This window comes from Mesoplodon densirostris, chromosome 16 (assembly GCF_025265405.1).
Source record: "Mesoplodon densirostris isolate mMesDen1 chromosome 16, mMesDen1 primary haplotype, whole genome shotgun sequence".
In the NCBI taxonomy this organism is placed as follows: domain Eukaryota; kingdom Metazoa; phylum Chordata; class Mammalia; order Artiodactyla; family Ziphiidae; genus Mesoplodon; species Mesoplodon densirostris.
In genome coordinates, this window is record NC_082676.1 from 24051882 (window position 1) to 24072039 (window position 20158).

A 20158-nucleotide genomic window follows, 5' to 3' on the forward strand; every position below is an offset into this window, starting at 1 on the left:
TGGCCCTCTCCCCTTGCCTCCATCCCCACACTGTCGCAGCTCCCACCCTACAAGGAGGCAGGAAGGAGGCTGAAGCCGGTGCAGGCAGGGAGGACTGAGCTGACCACAGGGACCTTACCCCTATCTCTCTGTCTTCCCACTTCCTCCCTACCTGTGACCCCCAGGCCTGCTGATTTTGTATTTGACTGAAGGGCAGGGATTGCTGAACCTGCTGGGTGAGTCCCTTGAGTCAGAGGCGATTCAGGTGGGTGGGCAGGTGGGCAGGAGGGCAAGCAGGCAGAGGCAGAGCCAGTGGCCCTGGGACAATGGCTCTGACTGTGTGTGTGTGGTGACTGACAGGGCTGCCGGGCACCCATGACCTACAAGTGAGGCTCAGCTTTCGAGGTGAGGTTTGCTCACCCCATCCCTAGGCATCTCTACAGCCTGTCCCCTTTCTCCCCAAGCCCCATGTCTCCAACTCTCTGCTTCCCTCCCTCCCTGTTTTCTTTTTTCTTTTTTTTTTTTTTTGCAGTACTCGGGCCTCTCATTGTTGTGGCCTCTCCTGTTGCGGAGCACAGGCTCCAGACGCGCAGGCTCAGCGGCCATGGCTTACAGGCCCAGCCGCTCCGTGGCATGTGAGATCTTCCCAGACCAGGCCATGAACCCGTGTCCCCTGCATCGGCAGGCAGACTCTCAACCATTGCGCCACCAGGGAAACCCTATCCCTCCCTATCTTCTATGTCTCTTTAAGGGTGAGTCCAGGGGGATTAGACCCTGGGCCAAGGGTGAATGGAGGGATGATTTTTTTGTGTGCGTGGGGAGGAGCTGATAAATGACTAGGTTCAATTCTGAGCAGATTTTATCCAGGAAACAAGGAGAATTCACTGTGGTCAAGAAGCAAATATCGGTGAGGTCAGTGGGGTTGGATTCTGGATGGGGAGAAGCTGATCTGTGCCCCATCTGAGTCCATCCTTGGTTTGGGAGGTTTATTCCTGGCTTTGGGAGGTATAGTCTCAGGAGGTGGGGCTGATTTCTGGATAGAGAGGTTAGACTCAGTTTGGGCAAGTCAGAATCAAGACTGGGGGGGATTAGTTCTTGATTGGTAGTTAGCCCCAGATCAGCCCTAGTTTGGGAGGGTTGGTTCCAGGTTTAGGAGATGAGTCCTAGAGTTAGCTCTCAGTTTTTAGGGTTGGCTCCTATTTCAGGCTTGGGAATAGGCTCTGGATTAGGGGTCAGTGTCAGCCCAGCATTGGGTGTCACAGGGCTCCTCCTATTCCCAGCTGTTCCGTTGGCCACACTATGGGGCTCCACTGGCTGGGGAGTGACTGTCTGTACAGGTGGTCAACTGCAGCCGTGTGTTCAGCCGCAGGTGAGCAGGCCTGGGGAGCCAAGGATGCAAGTAGGGGTAGAGGGTGGCTTGCGACCATTCTCCTGGGTCATTCTTCTGCTTCATGCCACACCCCCAGGTCTCTGGGGATGCTGGTGATATCCCTGCAGCAGCTACAGACTGCAGGGCATTTGGTGCTTCAGGAGGCCCTAGTGGATGAGAATCTGTGCTTGTCCCCGGTGAGTTCCGTCAGCCCCCAGCCTGCCACCCCCAAGCCTGAGAGTCCCTCTAGATAGAGGGCTCCGTTTCTCCGAGGGGAAAACCCAGACCCAGACAGGAGTGGTAACAAGGCCCCTGAGCCAGGCGCCTTTCATTACAGCCCCCAGGCCAAGATTCAGGTTCAGCTCTGAGGGCCAGGGTTGTGTGGCAAGAGGAGAAGCTAAGGAGCTCCGTGCTGCTCCCTGACCCTGTACCAGGCGCAGCTCCTGTGGGAGACGAAGATGAACCTGGCTGGATCTTCCTGGTGTTTCATGGAAGGGCAGTACAGCCTGGTAGAAATGAACCTGGGTTCAAATCTTGAGTCCACCACTTCCCAGCTGAGAACTTGGACAAATTATTCAGCTTCTCTAGGCTGTTTCCTCACTTACCTTATGTGAAGTTGTACAAAATGTCCCGCTTTTCATTCAGTCTGTTGTCATTCGCTGAGCTCTGATTATAAGCCAAGTACAGTGCTGAGCAATGACGATTGAGTGGTGAGCAAAACCAGATAAGGACTTGCCCTCTTAGAGCTCCATATCTGAAGAGAGAGGCAAACATTAAACAAATATTCACACAAATAAATACATGGGATTGGATAGGATCACCTAGGGAACAAAAAAAAAAAAAAAAGGAAAAATCTGGACTTCCTTCCTTGGTGGTCCAATGGTTAAGATTCTGCACTTCCAAGGCAGGGGGCCTGGATTCGATCCCTGGTCCACATGCTGCTCGGTGAGGCCAAAAAAACCCCAAACAAACAAATCTAAGGACCTGGCAAGCTCCAGCATTTAGAGAGAGGGTCAAGGAGGAGGCCTCAGCCAAGGACTTGGTTGTTGGTCACTTTTCTGTCCTCATCTTACTCAACCTTTCAGTATCAGTGGACACAGTTGACCCCACCCTCCTTCTTAAAAGCCTCTGGTGTTGATTTCCATACCCTTGGTTTTCCTTCGGCTTCCCTGGCCATTCCTTCTCATCTCGTTTGCTCGCTCTCTATCTTCTTTACCTCTGAATGTTCCAAATGTTCATATGGGTATGTCTTAGGGCTTCATTGTAAGGCTCTCTTCTCTGTCTACATTCTCTATGTCTCCAAAAGAGCAACCAACTTTAATCCAGTTTAATTCCTTGCTTGATTTTCTATAAGGTGCAATTAAACTCTTTCCATTTTCACTTTACTGAAATTATTTTACTACTAAAATTATTCTTTGGCAGGGAACTTTCAATGAAAGATTTGTTCAAATCATATTTCATTTTTTAAAAAAAACAGCATTATTATTTATTTATTAATTTTTTTTTTTTTCTCTTTTGGCTGCATGGCACGCAGGATCTTAGTTCCCCAACCAGGGATTGAACCCATGCCCCCTCCAGTGGAAGCACAGAGTCTTAACCACTGGACCGCCAGGGAAGTCCCTGTATTTCACTTGTCAAGAAGATTTTTTTTTCTTCTGTCAATTTTTAATCAATAGCAAATGTTAATAAGTGCAGTTTTTATTTATTATTTGTTTATTTATATATCTGGCTGAGCTGGGTCTTAGTTGTGGCATGCAGGATCTTCGTTGCTGCGTGTGAGATCTTCATTGTGGCATGCAGGATTTTTTTCTTTTTTTTTAGTTGTGGCATGTGGGATCTTTAGTTGCGGCATGAGAGATCTAGTTCCCTGACCAGGGATCGAACCCAGGCCCTCTGTATTGGCAGCACGGAATCTTAACCACTGGACTACCAGGGAAGTCCCAATAAGTGCAGTTTTGTTTTTTTTAAATTGAGGTATAATTGACATTTAAATAGGTGCAGTTTTGACTCTTGTCAGTTTTATTTTGTGTTATTTTATTTCAGATTATTTCTGCCCATAGAAGTCTTGGAGCAAAGAGCATTAGTAAGTTAAAAAGATAAACTCTGGGAGCAGTATTAGGTGAAAAATCCTTGGAGTCACTTATTTTGTATATTTTTGAAAATTTCCATAATAAAAAGCTAAGACATCATTAGGGGTCAAAAAGGGACCAAAATATCATGTTTCAAAAATCATTTTACTTTACCTGACAAATATTTTTTGAGCATCTATTAGGTGCCAGGCCCTGAGGTTACAGTGGTAATCAAAATGAAGTCCCCGCCATGCCTTACTTTCTTTTTTTTTAACGTATTTTAAAAAATAAATTTATTTATTTTTATTTTTGGCTGCATTGGGTCTTCGTTGCTGTGCGCAGGCTTTCTCTAGTTGTGGTGAGCAGGGGCTACTCTTTGTTGCGGTGTGCGGACTTATTGTGGAGCACGGGCTCTAGGCTCGTGGGCTTAGTGGTTGTGGATCACGGGCTCTAGAGTGCATGCTCAGTAGTTGTAGCACATGGACTTAGTTGCTCTGCGGCATGTGGAATCTCCCCGGACAAGGGCTCAAACCCGTGTATCCTGCATTGGCAGGCGGATTCTTTTTTTTTTTTTTTTTTGGCGGTATGCGGGCCTCTCACTGCTGTGGCCTCCCCCATTGCGGAGCACAGGCTCCGGACGCGCAGGCTCCGGACGCGCAGGCTCAGCGGCCATGGCCCACGGGCCCAGCCGCTCCGCGGCACATGGGATCCTCCCAGACCGGGGCACGAACCCGCATCCCCTGCATCGGCAGGCGGACTCTCAACCACTTGCGCCACCAGGGAGGCCCGGCAGGCGGATTCTTAACCATTGCGCCACCAGGGAAGCCCTTCATGTTCATTTCTGATTTTAGGTATTTATATATTGTCTTTTTTATTCTTTGTCAGTCTAGCTAAAGACTCATCAATTTTGTTGATTTTTCCAAAGAACCAACTTCTGGTTTCATTGATTCTTTTGTTTTTCTATTCTCCAGTTTATTTTTCTCCACTCTAATCTTTATTTACTTCATTCTGCTAGCTTTGGGTTTAGTTTTCTCTTCTTTTTCTAATTCCTCAGGGTATATAGTTTGGTTATTGACTTGAGATCTTCTTCTTTTTTTTTTATAAATTTATTTATTTATTTGTTTTTATTTTTGGCTGTGTTGGGTCTTCGTTGCTGCACATAGGCTTTCTCTAGTTGAGGCCAGCGGGGGCTACCCTTTGTTGCAGTAGGTGGGCTTCTCTTTGTCGTGGCTTCCCTTGTTGCAGAGCACGGGCTCTAGAGTGCAGGCTCAGTAGTTGTGGCGCATGGGCTTAGTTGCTCTGTGACATGTGGGATTTTCCTGGGCTAGGGATCGAAACCGTGTCCCCTGTATTGGCAGGCAGATTCTTAACCACTGTGCTACCAGGGAAGACCCTCCTTCTTCTTTTTTTTTTTTTTTTTGCTATACGCGGGCCTCTCACTGCTGTGGCCTCTCCCGTTGCGGAGCCCAGGCTCTGGACGCGCAGGCCCAGTGGCCATGGCTCACGGGCCCAGCCGCTCCGCGGCATGTGGGATCCTCCCGGACCGGGGCACGAACCTGTGTCCCCTGCATCGGCAGGCGGACTCTCAACCACTGCGCCACCAGGGAAGCCCCTCCTTCTTCTTTTTATGTAGGCATTTATAGCTACAAATTTTCCTCTGAGCCCTCTTTGCTGCATATCATAAGTTTTGCTATGTTACATTTTCATTTTCATTCACCTATAAGTATTTTCTAATTTCCTTTGTGATTTCTTCTTTGATGCAGTGTTTAAGAGTGTGTTGTTTAATTTCCACACATTTGTGAACTTTCTAGTTTTCTTTCTATAATTGACCTGTAGTTTCATTCCACTTTGGTCAAAAAAAGATACTTTGTATGATTTCAGTCTTTTAAAATGCATTATACTTGTTCTGTCACCTATATGGTCTATCCTGGAGAATGTTCTATGTGCATTTGAGAAGAATGTGTATTCTGCTGTTGTTGGATGCAGTGTTTATATATCTCTGTTAGGTCTAGTTGGTTTATAATGTTGTTCAAGTCCTCTGGTTCCTTAATGATCTTCTGTATAGGTGTTCTATCCACTATTGAAAGTGGTATATTGTAGCCTCCAATCACATTTTTTTTTTTTTCGGTACACAGGCCTCTCACTGTTGTGGCCTCTCCCGTTGCGGAGCACAGGCTCCGGATGCGCAGGCTCAGCGGCCATGGCTCACGGGCCCAGCCGATCCACGGCATGTGGGATCTTCCCGGACCGGGGCACAAACCCGTGTCCCCTGCATCAGCAGGCAGACTCTCAACCACTGCGCCACCAGGGAAGCCCCACATTTTTTTTTTTTTTTTGCGGTACGCGGGCCTCTCACTGTTGCGGCCTCTCCTGTTGCGGAGCACAGGCTCCGGACGCGCAGGCCCAGCAGCCATGGCACACGGGCCCAGCCGCTCCGCGGCATGTGGGATCCTCCGGGATCGGGGCACGAACCCGTGTCCCCTGCATCGGCAGGCGGACTCTCAACCACTGCGCCACCAGCGAAGCCCTAAAATTATTATTTTTTAAAGTGTACCAAACTCTTTTTAATTATCCAAAGTGCCAAAAGGAGATTGTGCCTTTACCCAGGTGAACTTTGATGTGAGATAAACCCCAAATACTGTCATCTCTGCTCCTGAACTGGCCCTTTTGCTGACTAGGCTCTGACAGATGAGCAGGGTTATGAAAATGGGAGTGTGACTAATTAGTTCCTTATAAGTGCAGCTGATTTGGAGGCAAAAGATTTGTAAATGAGGTGTCCCTGGGAGAGACACCAGCAGGGGTCCCTAGTGGTGAGAAGCTGTGACCACAGGGGTAAGGGACAGGGAATCTAAATGTGTTGGGGATGAGGGGAAAGATGGCTGAGGGTGGGGTAGGGGAGAGCAAGCTCAGAGCATAGTTTTGGGGTCTGGGGTCTGGGCTATAGGACGTGGCAGTGTCGGGGCAGGAGGGATAGGGAATGAGAGGGAGTTTAAGGGTGATGGGTCATTGGCTGGAGGGCATGAAGAGGGTGGGGTACAAGGAGTACTCTTTGGATTAGGGATCTGGTGATGCAGAGAGTAGGGGCCTGCCTTGGAGGAGCAAGATGGTTGGCCTAGCTGGGGTAATAAGAGGTGGTCCCTAACATGCTTCCTCCCCGCAGCAGGCACCTGGGGCAGCCGCTGGCAAGGTCCGTGCCAAGCTGGAGCTCTTCCTGGGGCTGGAGCTGGGCAAGCAAGCCAAGGCCTGCACCTCAGAGCTCCCCCTGGACCTGCTGCCTGAGCCCTTGGCTGGGCTGCCCCTCAGCCTGGACTGGGACCGTGAGTGCGGGGCGTGGGGCAGGCGGGCCCAGTTCTCCATTTGCCCGAGGTGTGGGGCTAGATGCTCAGCTGGGGGTTCGGATCGGAGGGGTCTGGGGTCAGGGACTCCAGGGGTCCATGAGCTAACATGACCCCTTCCTTCTCTCCACCCCAGACTTCAGCTACTTCCAGCTCCGGGCTCACTTGTACCAGGCCCGAGGTGTGCTGGCAGCAGATGACAGTGGACTCTCAGACCCCTTTGCTCGAGTCCTCATCTCTACCCAGTGCCAGACTGCACGGGTGAGGGCTGGGCTGGGATGTTGGTGGAGGGGCCCTGGGAGACAAGGCGGGGTGGAGGCTGAGCTTTTTCCAAGACCCTAAGTCTCTCTTCCTGCCTTGGATTTTCAGGACAGGATATTGGATCAGACTGCCCTGATTTGGGGGGTGGCGTAGAACCAGAGGGTCTTAGGGGCGAGGAGTTCTTCTGACGACCGCTGTTGCCTCCTTCCCTGCATCCCCTCAAGGTCCTGGAGCAGACGCTGAGCCCTCTGTAGGATGAACTCGTGGTGTTTGATCAGTTAATCGTGGACGGGAAGAGGGAGCACCTGCAGGAGGAGCCCCCACTAGTGATCGTCAATGTCTGTGACCACAATAAGTTTGTGAGTGTGGCCTGGGCTCCACCTGGGTTCCCACCCCCAAGGATCCCCTCTTCTTGTCTTGATGTGCCCTCCCCGGGTTGCTGAGCCTCTTCTACTTTTGTCTTCACTGCCCTGCTCCCCGAAGGGCCCCTCTGTGTTCCTGGGCAGGACACTGGCCGCCCCGAGGGTAAAGCTGTTGGAGGACCCTTACCAGCGTCCTGAGTTACAGTTCTTCCCCCTGAGGAAGGGGGCCCCGGGCAGCCCGGGAGCTCATCGCCACCTTTTGAACTCGTTTAACTGGACTACAGTAGCCGACTTGAGGTCAGAGTGCTGTGGTCTAGCTGGCACACACCGTGGATCGCTTCTGCTATTTGTTTAGGTCATCCAGTTCCAGGGATGTGGGCATGTCCCAGGGTTACCTCTCCAACTCCCTTACCCCCAGAGAATGCAGGCTGCAGGTCTGTCCTGGGACCGCCTGACTCCAGGTAACACTTGAAGTAGACCTACCCTAGGTTCACCTTGCCAGGCCTCCAACCCCAGAGAACCCAAGCCCGGGTTGATCCTCATGCCTCAGACACCCATCCTCCTTCCTGTACATGGCTGTTTCCTGAGACACCCCCCTCCCATCAATCCAGCCTTGCCAGGTTCCTCTGGTTTTATATTTCACCAGCAGTCCTCCATTTCTTTTCCCCGAGCCTAGGCTTTCCCTCCTTTGGCCTGATTCCTCTTTGACCTCTGATCTCTTGTTCCCTTCAGCCCTCAGTACCTAGTGATGTGGAGCCCCAGGACCTGACCACCCTGGTTGAGCCCCTCTCCGGACACCTACCCCTGCCACCGTACGTGCGCCCGGTGCTTAGGGAGTTCCATGTTGAGGTAGCACCAGGCACTCACATCCCCCTCCCTTCCCTACACCTGGGTGTCCTTCAGTCAGGTACAGGCCCCTGAATCTCCCCCTTCCCAACCCCAGGTACTGTTCTGGGGTCTGAGGGGCCTTGGCCGTGTGCATCTGTTTGAGGTGGAGCAGCCCCAGGTTGTGCTGGAGGTGGCCGATCGGCGAGTGGAGTCCGAGGTCCTGACCAGTTACCGTGAGAACCCCAATTTCACTGAGCTCGTCAGGCATCTGACAGTGGTGAGGACATGGGCTGGGGGCCAGAAGTGCTGGGCTGAGAAATGAAAGAGGACAGTGGGATGGTGAATTCGTGGCTGGTTATATTACATTAACCCAGGGGTCACCAAACTTTCTATAAAGGGCCAAATATTAAATACTTTAGGCTTTGTGGGCCATACAGTCTCAGTTGCAATTACTCAACTCTGCCATCATAGCATGTAAACATCCATAGACGACAAGGAAATGAATGAGTATGGCAGTTCCAATAAAACTTTATTTACAAAAACTGGCAGCAGGCCAGATTTGGTTTACAGGCAATAATTGGCTGATCCCTGGATTAATTCATGAACTGGTTGTGCTCTATTGGCTCTGTTGATTAAGTGGATTAGCCAAAAGTCATGAATTGTGAGTCCAAAGGAATCTGAGACACCAGGGGCTATGAAGACAAATACATTCTTTGTTTAATTTGTAATTACTGTACTCTAGTATGGGCTTTGGAGTCAACTTCTGGCAGTGTCACTCAGGAGCTTGTCAAATCACTTGTCTGATCTGAGCTTTAGTTTTTCTCTTTGTTTGTTTGTTTAAAAAAGGGACGAAAGGGTGCTATAAAGAGCCAATGAGAAAAAGGATCTTGGTGACAGGGCTTTGTAAACTGAAGAGTGCTGTGCCGGGGCAAGGCGGGGACTGGGACAAAGCACAGTGGTTCCCGACTGCAAGGGGGAGCACAGCAACAGCAACAACAAAAACCCCACACTATTTCATGACTCTGTTTCACATGCAGCAGTTTTCAGTTTGAAAACTTCATTGTGCTATAAGATGATGAAACCGAAAGCACTTTGCTCACTGAACTTCTAGGGGGTGTTCGTCTCATTTCCCATTTCATAGTGCAAGTTGAGGAAAACACCCCTCTCTCCACTGTGCACCTGAAAAGAATGTGAATGCTTCTGTTGTTGGGTGGAGGGTTCTATAGCAGATACCAGTCAGGTCAAGTTGGGTTGATAGTATTATTCAAGCCTTCCTAAAAAAAGCCTCCTTGGGAATTTTATGTCTAGTTGTTCTATCCATTATTGAGAATATGGTATTGAAGTTTCCAACTTTTGTTGAATTGTTTGTTTCTCCCTTTATTTTTTTGTCTTTTTTTACTTGTATTTTCAGTTTTTGTTGTTAGGTGCATATATATTTCTAATTGTTATAGCTTCCTATGAATCGATCTGTTTATCATTATAAAATGTCCTTGTTTGTCTCTAGTTCGTCTCTCTTTTTTGTCTTAAAGACTATTTGTCTGATAATATAGCTACTCCAGTTCTCTATGGTTAGTATTTGCATGGCATATGTTTCCCCATCCTTTTACTTTCAACCTATATGTATCTCACAAAAGAGCATCTCTTAAACAGCATGTAGTTGCATCTTTTTTTTTTAATCCAGTTGACAATCTCTGTCTTTGAACTGTTTAATACAGTCACATTTGATGTTATTATTGATATGGTTGGATTTACATTTGCCACTTTGCTATTTGTTTTCTATAAGTCTCATATTTTTCGTTCTTCCTTTACTGCCTTCTTTTGTATTACATAGATATTTGTTAGTATACTGCTTTAATTCCTTAGTTGATATTTACTTAGTAGTTGCTCTAGGGATTACAGTATGCATACTGATTTTTCACAATCTATTTCAGATTAATACTAATTTAGTTCCAGTAAAATAGAAATACTTTTCTCCATTATAGCTCCATTAATTTCTTCCCCCTTTTGTGCTGTAACTGTCACATATATGTAAAATAAAGCCAACAATACAGTATTATAACTGTTGTCCCCGCCCCCTGCTTAGGATCCATTGATAGATATAGAATTTCTGGATTAAAGGGCATACATAGTTTTATGGGTCTAAATCTATATTAGCAAACTGAGCATTGGTCCTTTACATAATGATAATAACAACAACAACCTCATGTTTCTGATGGCGCTTTGTAGGTTCCAAAGTACTTTTGTACTGTTATGTCATTTGATACAATAGCCTTTCCAGTCCAGGATTGTGTCCCCTTTTTAGCTGGGAAATGGGTTCAGAAAGCAATGACTCACCAGAGATGACTCAGTGAGGCTGTGAGCTTTGAATGCATATTTAGCTACACTGTTTTCTCATCTATCTCTGCTGCTGCCTTTTCTCCCCCCGCAGTCTGCAGAGACACAGGTCCTCTCTCCCTACCCCCAGGACTTGCCAGAGCAGCCTTATTTGCAGCGCCCCTCAGCATCCTGGTGATTGAGCGCTGGGCCTTTGGCTGCACAGTGCTCGTGGGTTCCCACATTGTCCCCCATATGCTGAGATTCACACTCCAGGGTCAGGAGGATCCCCCTGAGGAGGAAGGAGAGGAGGAGACAGGGGACCTGGTGCCCAAGGTACCTCAAGGTAAGGGGCTTTCCCCTTAGGGGCCACCAGACAGAAGTCCATCTTGTTCCTGGCTGAGATGGCTCCAGGGGACCCTCCAGTGGAGCACTGAGTCTGACTTCTACTTACCTGACCTTCTCCTGGTGTCTTTTATCCCCTCTCAGAACAGAGGTCCAGGGATCCCTTCTTGGCTGAAGTGGGGATACCCAGGCAGCTCCTAAAGGTGATGGAGTATGGGGGATGGGTGGAGAAGGGACTGGCGGGGCTTGGGGTGGTGCTAGGTTAGAGGCACTGAGTTCTTGCTCCCTCAGGCTCCTCTGAAGAAGCTCCCTCTGGGAGGCCTCCTGAATCAAGGCCCAGAGCTGGAGGAGGACATCCCAGATCCTGAAGAGCTCGACTGGTGGTCCAAGTACTATGCATCTCTACAGGAGCTCCAGGAGCAGGTGGGAGCAGAACAGGGTTCTGGGGGTTGAGGGGCTGGAGACAGAGGAGGGTAAATGGTAAGAAGAAGGATCTCATCAAACATGGAGCTCTACAGGTTTTCAGAACTCTTTGTTACAGCCATCTTTTCTCATCTTCACAACAATTTGAGAAGCTGGGGATTATTAACTCCATTATCTAGAGCTGTGTTGTCCAACAGAAATATCGTGTGAGCCACATAATGTAATTTTAACTTTTGTAGTAGCCACATCAAAAAAAAGTAAAAGGAAACAGATGAAAATGATTTTAATAATATATTTTATTTAACCTAGTATATCTACAGTATCATTTCAAGAAGTAACCATCATAAACAATTAATAGTGAGATTTTTTTAATTAATAGATTTTATTTATTTATTTATTTATTTATTTGTGGCTGTGTTGGGTCTTTGTTGCTGCGCGTGGGCTTTCTCTAGTTGCGGTGAGCAGGGGCTATTCTTTGTTGCGGTATGAGGGCTTCTTATTGTGGTGGCTTCTCTTGCTGTGCAGCATGGGCTCTAGGCACATGGGCTTCAGTAGTTGTGGTGCACGGGCTTCACTAGTTGTGGCTCGCGGGCTCTAGAGCATGGGCTCAGTAGTTGTGGTGCACAGGCTTAGTTGCTCCGTGGCATGTGGGGTCTTCCCGGACCAGGAATCGAACCCGTGTCCCCTGCATTGGCAGGTGGATTCTTTAACCACTGTGCCACCAGGGAAATTCAATAATGAGATATTTTATAGTCTTATTTTATACTAGTCTGTAAAATCTGGTGTGTAGTTTATACTTCCAGTACATCTCAGTTTGGACCAGATGCATTTCAAGTGCTCAATAGCCACATGTACCTGGTGGTTACATATCAGGACTATATGATAAACTAAGGCTTTGAAAATGCAAGTGGCTTACCCAGCTGGAACTTGAGCTAAAGTTTTCCAACTCCCTATCCTGGAAAAGGGGTAGATTAAGGAGGTAAAGGGTAGGGAAGAATCTTTGACCTGCGCTTTGATTTCAGACCAACTTTGATGAGAACGAAATGGATGATGCTGGGGATTCAGGTAAGAGACTGGCTTTCTTGTTTTTCCTCTTTCTGTCTCCCTCCCTACCCCCACACCAGTATTTCTAACGGGTCATTTCTGCTGTTCCCAGATGGGGGCAATCTCCTTTCTGTGGATGGGGAAGCCCAAGACCAGGGTAAGGCTGAAGTCAAGGCTCTGTGTCCCAGAAAAAAGCAATCGCCACTCTGAAGGTAACTGGGTGTTGGAAGAGGGGATTCTGCTCGGATTCTGGACATCAAGCTGTCACCGAGGCCCTCACCTTTCAGACTTACAACAGCTCCCTGGAAGAAGAGTTTAACCACTTTGAAGATTGGCTGAATGTGTTTCCCCTGTATCGAGGGCAAGGGGGTCAGGATGGAGATGGAGAAGAAGGGTCTGGAAACCTTGTGGGCAAGTTCAAGGTATGTTTGGGGAAGGAATGGGGGACCAGGGAGCACAAGTGGGGATGCAGGAAGACTGTCTTACCAGTGTTTTTTCTGCTCCATACCCCCCCCCCATCCCACCCAGGGCTCCTACCTCATTTACCCTGAATCAGAGGCAGTGTCCTTCTCTGATCCCCAGATCTCCAGGGGGATCCCACAGAATCGGCCCATCAAGCTTCTAGTCAGAGTATATGTTGTAAAGGTGAGCATCCATTGGCCTGGCATGCCTCTAACTCCGGCAAAGGTAATGTACACAAAACCTACAGACTGAAGGGATCAGAGTCCAGCTTTTTCATTTTTCAGATGGGAAATCTTAGGCACAAACGTAAGAGACTTCACAGGGTTACACATCTTGCTCACAGCAGAACCTGAATTTAGAGCTTGGATCCCCTAATTCCTTATTTGTAGTTCTAGTCTCATAGAATGGGGAGTATAATTCCAGGAAGAGCACAACTCTGTAAAGCTTTGTGATGGCCTGTCATCAGATACCTTTGTACAGGTCCTCCCATTGCTGCAGTCTTCATACAGTGCTCAACAGGGCCCTGAAGTTGCCTTAAAGGCATCTCAGGGAGTGAGGGGAATGAGTGGGTTGCTACCCCTTCACTCCCGGCAGAGAGCAGATGCTGTACTTTCATCTCGTTTAAATATAGGCATTCTGACTAAGATGTAATTTAAAGAAACATTCTGTGGCATGCTTCTACCATAATGTAAGCATCCTAGTGCATACATTAGATAGTAGACATCATCTGGACCTTCTACTTCTAGCAACATTGCAGACCAGATGGTCTGAAATAAATTCTTGATATAATAGATCTAGAAATGCTAGATAAACAATCTTTTAAACAAATGCTAAGCTCATAAGAAAGGGAATTCCCAATGGGCCAAAATGAGGAAACAGCAGGAATCCCTGAACAAGCCCTGAAGTCAGATTCTCTTGAGAGGATTTGTCCATACCTGGACCCCAAGCCTTAGGTTCTAATATCTAATAGCCTATACAAGGTGGGAGACACAACCAAGACCCTTGCATGAAGCAGCACCCAGGAAGGGCTCTACTCTCAGTGAAAGGTGGGCAAAAGGAAGCCCACCCACTGGGAAAGAAGCCTGTAAGGTAAATGGTCTATCTCAGCCTCTGTTCCAATTGGGGGAAATAGAAAAAATGTCTTCCCTGAGGATTTACTATTAGAGTTTTGCCCTCACATTGATTTAAGACTTGAATTTTTATTATCTGCTTAGTCCACAAAACTCAAAGTTGAGAGATTGGCTTAAAGTAGTCCCAAATCAGGCTTCACAGACTTCCCTAGATTTAGATAACCAGATTTGGGTTCACAATCCCAAATTATAAAATATATAAGAAAACAGTCTCAGGTGTGCAGGCTTCTCATTGCGGAGAGGAGTTACAAACCTGGATCCCAGGTCCTCAAGGGCACCCATCCCTGCCCGTGCCCAAGTACGTTCATATGCTGGATCCAACTGAGGCACATTCCTTTTCTGCCGCAGGGATGGCTATAGTGCCTGGTGTGACGCATTTCGGCCTTCGCAGATCCTGGCGGTGCTGTGCCTACCCTGTGGCCTCCCCCCACCTGAATACCGAGCCGGGGCTGTCAAGGTGGGCAGCAAACTCTTTCTGACACCGCCAGAGACCCTGCCCCCAGGTACCAGCCCCTCTCCACAGCCCAGAGGGAGCAAGATGGAAGAACAAAGTACAGGGGGACCCTGGTGCCCAGCCTAGTGTGCCCCACAAAGAGCCCGCCTCCCTCTGCAAGCAGAGGAGGTGAGTTTTGGCTGAGTAAGGATGATAGTGGAGAGAAAATGGTCTTTGTTGTTGAGTGTGAGATCTCCAGGGAGCCCTAGTGAACCCCTCAGAGCCATAGCTAACTGGGGACACAGGGGTCCCATACAACATAAAATATGGATGCAGAATTTAGCTCATGCTTCATATATGGCCAGTGGTCTGTTCTCTAAACTAGGTCTGCGCAAAGGCCACAAAGCCTCCAATCCCACTGCCCCCCTGACTGCTGGCTTTTCACTGGCAGAAGTTGTTAAAGCTTTCTGTGCATTGTGGACTTGCCCTCCCAGCCCACGGGTTTGTCCAGTGCAGCAGCCGCCTCAGCCTAGAGTGTCTATTGAGGGCGGGGGGAGGAAGGGAGGAGAGCTGGGAACTGTGCGGAACCCAAGCTCATACACCTCTTGTTGCAGGTAGTGGGGACTCCAAGGTGGCAAGTGAGGTCCCCGAGGAGGCTCAGGCATTTCTGGTGCTGGGGCGCTGGCAGGAGACGCCTGGGCTTGGGATCCAGCTGGTACCTGAGCATGAAGAAACACGGCCCCTCTACCATCGCCACAGCCCAGGGCTGCTGCAGTTGAAGGAGGGCTCAGCACCCAACCCCGGAACCCCAGGACTCCCACCTGGTCCTGGACCTGGGCCCCCAGGATGCCCTTTCTCCAAGACCTCCACCTGGGCACTGCCACTTCTGGCTTTGGCTCCTGATCCTGGTCCCCAGCATCCCCACTCCAGTCTTGGACTTCCATCCTGGACCCCACACCCACACCCTGGACTCTGGTTCTGAAGGATCCCCACCCCTGGGCCACCAAGGCTCAGACCTGGCACTCCCAACCTGACCTCTACCCCAGATTCCCAGGATCTGGACCTGGGAACACTGGATCTTATTTTTGATCTCAACCTTCCACTTCTGGGGCCTCATCTCTGAACCCTCAGGCTAACCTCAACCCTGGAATTCCCAGTTCAGACTCCACCTTCATCCTCATACCCCAGGATCTGCCCTCTTGACCCCAGCTCTTCTCTCCACCTGGGGCAAGGCACAGCCTCTGGCCACAGGGCCGTTAGCGGGGGTGGGACCCAGCAAGACCCTTTAGCCTCTTCCTGTGCCCCCAGGGATCCTTTCATGTGTGGATTGACATCTTCCCCCAGATGTGCCCGCCCCACCTCCAGTTGACATCAAGCCTCGGCAGCCAATCAGGTAAGAGAGAGTCCTGGTCCGTCCTCCCATGGGGTGGGCACATCTTGGACAGCCCACATCTTGGACAAGGGCGCTCTGAAAACCTGTGCAAGGGCCCCCATGAAGCAGGCAGAGCTGATCCAGGCTTCAGGTAGGTGAGCCATTAAATTCCCTTTTTTTTTTTCAAAAGCCACTGTGAGTTGGGTGTCTGTCACTTGCAACTGAAACAGTCTAAATACCAGTTAACCCCCTTTTGACCTGAGCTACTCTGAGTGGAGGGTGTGTACACTTCAGATGTCAGCAATCTGTCACTTTCTACCTCTGGGCTCTGCTTTCCTTGGTGTCACTCTCATGGAGACTTACACAGTCTGGGGTGAGAGTGGCTTTTAACAGTGGTTTACTAACCAGACTACTTGAGCAGGTAGAAAAAACACATCTTTCCCAGTTAGAGCAAAAGTCTCGAGCTGACTCTCATTGGACCAGCTTGGGTCAAATGCTGATTCCTGAACCAATCTTTGTGATCAGGGAGCTGTAATGCATTGACTGGCCAGTCCTGGGTGATGTCGTAGGTGATATACCCACCTCTGGAGCCAGAGAGGGGTTGGTCCGCCCCACCAGGATCACACAGACTGACAGTAGTGGGGGTGGAGTGGGAGTCACCAACAGAAAATCAGAGTGCTGTCAACAAGTGAGGGGAAATTGATACGGGGCAAAAGAAAACAATAGATATCCGGGAAACCTCATGACAGACAAGGACAGGGCTATTTGGGGTAGCATCAAGAATGTCACAGCCCTTCCTTCTGTCCCCCAGGGGCTGCGTGCTGTCATCCCCACTTGGTGTCTCTCTGCAGACTGTCTCTCTGCTTGCACAGCACTTTGGCTTGTGGTGGCTCCAGCTCTGCATCTGATGCTTTTTGAGTCAACCTTTCAGGGTCTTGATTCCAAATTTATGGGCGGGAGAAGCCCATTGGCCCAGCTTGGGTCAGCAGACCATTCCTGGTGCCATCTGGCGGGGGGGTGGTCAGTGATACCGGGGCTGTCCCTTCAAGGGACCACAGACATCCTGATCACCCAGCTGGGCACACATCAGGTGCTCAATGCATGTCAGTGGCTCTGGCCCAGGTCCTTCCTGCAGCCCCTCCCAGGACCCCTCTCGAGAGTCTGAAAACCCTCCCCCAATACATCCCTCAGCTATGAGCTCAGAGTCATCATCTGGAACACAGAGGATGTAGTTCTGGATGATGCAAACCCACTCACTGGAGAGATGTCGAGTGACATCTATGTGAAAAGGTAGGCCTACAGGCCGAGCGGACACATGGCTGTGCCCTGAGGTGAGAGTTCGAACAGGGGCTTGGGCCCTGGGCTGAGCCAGAGCCCTGTCCCCTAAGCCCTCAATGGCACCTGGAGCTGGGTGGAGGGACCAGACTGGTGGTGAGTGGAGGGGCGGGCTAGGTGAGGAGCCGGTTTCTGGGCTTCATCCAGCACGGATGCCCATCCCCTCCGCCTGCATCTTTCCCCTGGCTCCAGCCGGGCGAAGGGGCTGGAGCGAGACAAGCAGGAGACAGACGTTCACTTGAACTCTCTGACAGGGGAGGAGAACTTCAACGGGCGCTTCGTGTTCCACTTTGACTACCTGACCGCCGAGCGAGAGGTGAGCGTCCGTTGCCGTTGCCGGCCTGGACCCTTCGCCCTGGAGGAAGCCGAGTTCCGGCAGCCGTCTGTGCTGGTCCTGCAGGTCTGGGACCATGACTGCATCTCCGCCAACGAACGACTTCCTTGCTCCTGCTTAGCTGCCCTCCTCCCTCAACCCCTGGCCCCGATTTCTGCCCTCATTGCCCGGTCCCCTCTCCCCTGGGTTCCCTACTCTACCCCAATCCTCAAGCCTGGATTTCAGACTCTAGGTCTGCTTTCTGGCCTAATTACTGAACGTATTCAGCTCTGAGCACCATAACCTCCATTTCCACCCAAATCTCCCACTCAATTAATTTGACCTGAGCTCGGGTTACACTGGACTCTGACTCCATGGCCTTTAGGCCCTGCTTTTGGCGGTCTGGTCCCATCCTTGGGCCTTGTATCATCAGGGTCTGACAACCTGCTGACATTTGGGCTGTGGTGTGTGGTCCATAGCTGTGGCCTGACCGCCACATTCTAACACTGGATGCCCCGATTTACAATCCCGCTGTGCTGCCCCTCCCCCAAGATGCTCTCAGCCATCTTGTCACTTTCTACCTCTGGGCTCCGCTTTCCTTGGTGTCACTCTCAGGGAGGGGAGGTTGGTTCAGATAGACCTTGAGCTCCTGCCTAACCCAGAGAGCTCTGGACCTGCAGGATCCCTGGAGCTGCAGCTACCGGACATGGGGCGAGGGGCCTGGGGCCCCGAGCTGTGCTCCGTGTGGCTGGTCCGGGATGGGGCCAGGCCAAGGTGTCATCTGTCTCGCTGCTGCTGCTTGCGGGACTGGTGGTCTGCAGTGAAGCTGCGGGCGCCGGAGGCTCAGGCTGGCAAGAAGAAGAGGAAGAAGAGGAGGAAGGGCCGCCAGAAGACTTAAGAGTTCGCGGACTCAGGAGGCAACGTCTACATCCTCACGGTGGGTGTGGCCAGGCCAGGAACCGGGCCAGGCGGGGGCCAGGCCTGAGCCGGCCTAAGAACTTGGCTTCCTTCGCCCCTTTTCCAGGGGAAGGTGGAGGCAGAGTTTGAGCTGCTGACTGTGGAGGAGGCTTTTCCAGTGGGAAAGAGGCGCAAGGAGCCGGAACCCTCGGAGAAGCCCAAGGGTGCGGGCGGTGCAGTGCAGGAGGCAGGGCCAGAGCCTGGGGGAGGGGGGAGGGGGCAGCCGGGCGGCTTCCTCATCATTCCGACACCACCTGCTTCCCGCAGCCACCCCAAAACCTCCTCCAACTGGTTTGTGAACCCGCTGAAGACCTCCGTCTTCTTCGTCTGGCGCCGGTGCTGGCGCATCCTGCTGCTGCTGGCGGCGCTGATCACTGTCTTCCTCCTGCTCGTCTTCTACACCAGGCCTGGCCTCATCAGCCAGGCCACCGTCCGCCCCCTCCACCACCCCTGACCTTGGACACTCATCCCGTCACGCCAGCTCTTCAACTCCTGCCCCTGGTGTCCTTCCCACCAATGGGAACCCTCCTGGCGTTCCCTGCTTTCTCTGTGTAAACCTTACGGGGTATCCACCCTGTCCCCTGAACACATGCTGCAGATAATAAATGACACTGGGGCAGAGAACAGATGTGTTCTTGGGTGGCCTCGGGTGCATGAATGCACAGGATGGGAGGCTGCCCACGTGGCCCTGCTGCTGGGAAGAACAGGGCCCCGTGGGGGGTCACAGCCGAGGAGCCCTGGCCACCGAGGTGTCAGGCCCTCGAGCAGCCTGCCTGCTGCACCTGCTCCAGCCGGCGGCTGGGTCCCTCTCACCCCAGCTGCTGTGGCTTCTGCTGCTCCATGGCAGCTAAACCCTTTATGTGCTCCGTGAACCTGTGCCAACCCTGAGAGGAGGCAGATCACTTAGGACACTTGACTGCAAGTGACAGAAATCCCAACCCAAGCTGGCTTAAGCAAAAAGGGAATTTATTGGCTTACACAGCTGTAATTCCCAGGAGTTGGTTGGCTTCAGGTGCTGTTTGTCTCAGGGTTCAAACAGTGTCACCAGGACTGGTCCTCTGCCTGAGCTTGGCGCTGCAGTCCTCAGGGGAAGCTCATTTGCAGACAGGTGTCTCCTCGGAAGTGCGGGATGGCTGCAGCAACCCCACGTCTCCCCATACTCACGTCCGGAATGAGAGAAAGCTTTTCTAGGCCTGACGGATCCTAGCTTGCTCTGGGTCACGGGGGTGGGGGTGTGGGATGGGATATGCTGATTGGGGCCCTCCCCTGGGGCTTAGGGTGGGAGATCAGCCCTCTTCCCAAATCACACAAGCTGACAGTGGGCAGAGAGGTTCCCAGAGGAAACCCAGGATACCGTTAACAAGGGGGAATGGTTCCCAGGTGACCAAAAACACAAGGCTCACTACAGCTGAGAATATCACCCGCAATTCATAAATGAGACAAGGGCCCACCAATAACATGTCCAAGGTCACAGCTCGTAAGTGGCCACATCAGAGATGGGTCTCGTGTCCGGCTGCCTCCAGAAGTTTTGCTGTCATTGCCCTACTCTGCTTTCTGTCCTCCGCTTCTCCCCCCACTACTGTCTTACATTGAAACTCCCTGAGAAATGACTGGCTAAACTGACCAACTACTAATGTCCCTGGTTCCCTGGGCTGTGCAGTGGTGAGGTCTCAGGGCCGGTTCCCCACACATCTTAAGGGCTGTAATGGGAAGGCCTGACTAGGTCCAGAGCCAGAGTCTGATGCTAGCCCTGCTCCAGAATGGCCACCACTACCTTCCCTCCCCATTTTTCAGTTGTGTCCACCCAGGAAATTGCAAAGGACCTGGC

At 50.8% G+C, this 20158-nt stretch overlaps 1 protein-coding gene across 1 annotated transcript; it reads left to right on the forward strand.

Annotated features, from left to right (window-relative positions):
- The first annotated feature begins 811 nt into the window (after window positions 1-811).
- On the forward strand, window positions 812-18922 carry LOC132476910 (fer-1-like protein 4). The gene is given in 30 exon segments (XM_060079176.1): window positions 812-886; window positions 1260-1348; window positions 1446-1545; window positions 1783-1847; window positions 3392-3431; window positions 6578-6734; window positions 6889-7013; window positions 7238-7372; window positions 7497-7598; window positions 7601-7672; window positions 8108-8224; window positions 8319-8480; window positions 10632-10692; window positions 10695-10862; window positions 11006-11064; window positions 11153-11284; window positions 12307-12349; window positions 12441-12497; window positions 12500-12750; window positions 12857-12973; window positions 13385-13437; window positions 14269-14423; window positions 14968-15127; window positions 15643-15692; window positions 15695-15746; window positions 16917-17015; window positions 17253-17498; window positions 18052-18310; window positions 18398-18489; window positions 18595-18922. Coding segments are annotated over 30 exon segments (3483 nt in total). The 3' UTR covers window positions 18785-18922.
- Window positions 18923-20158: the final 1236 nt, after the last annotated feature.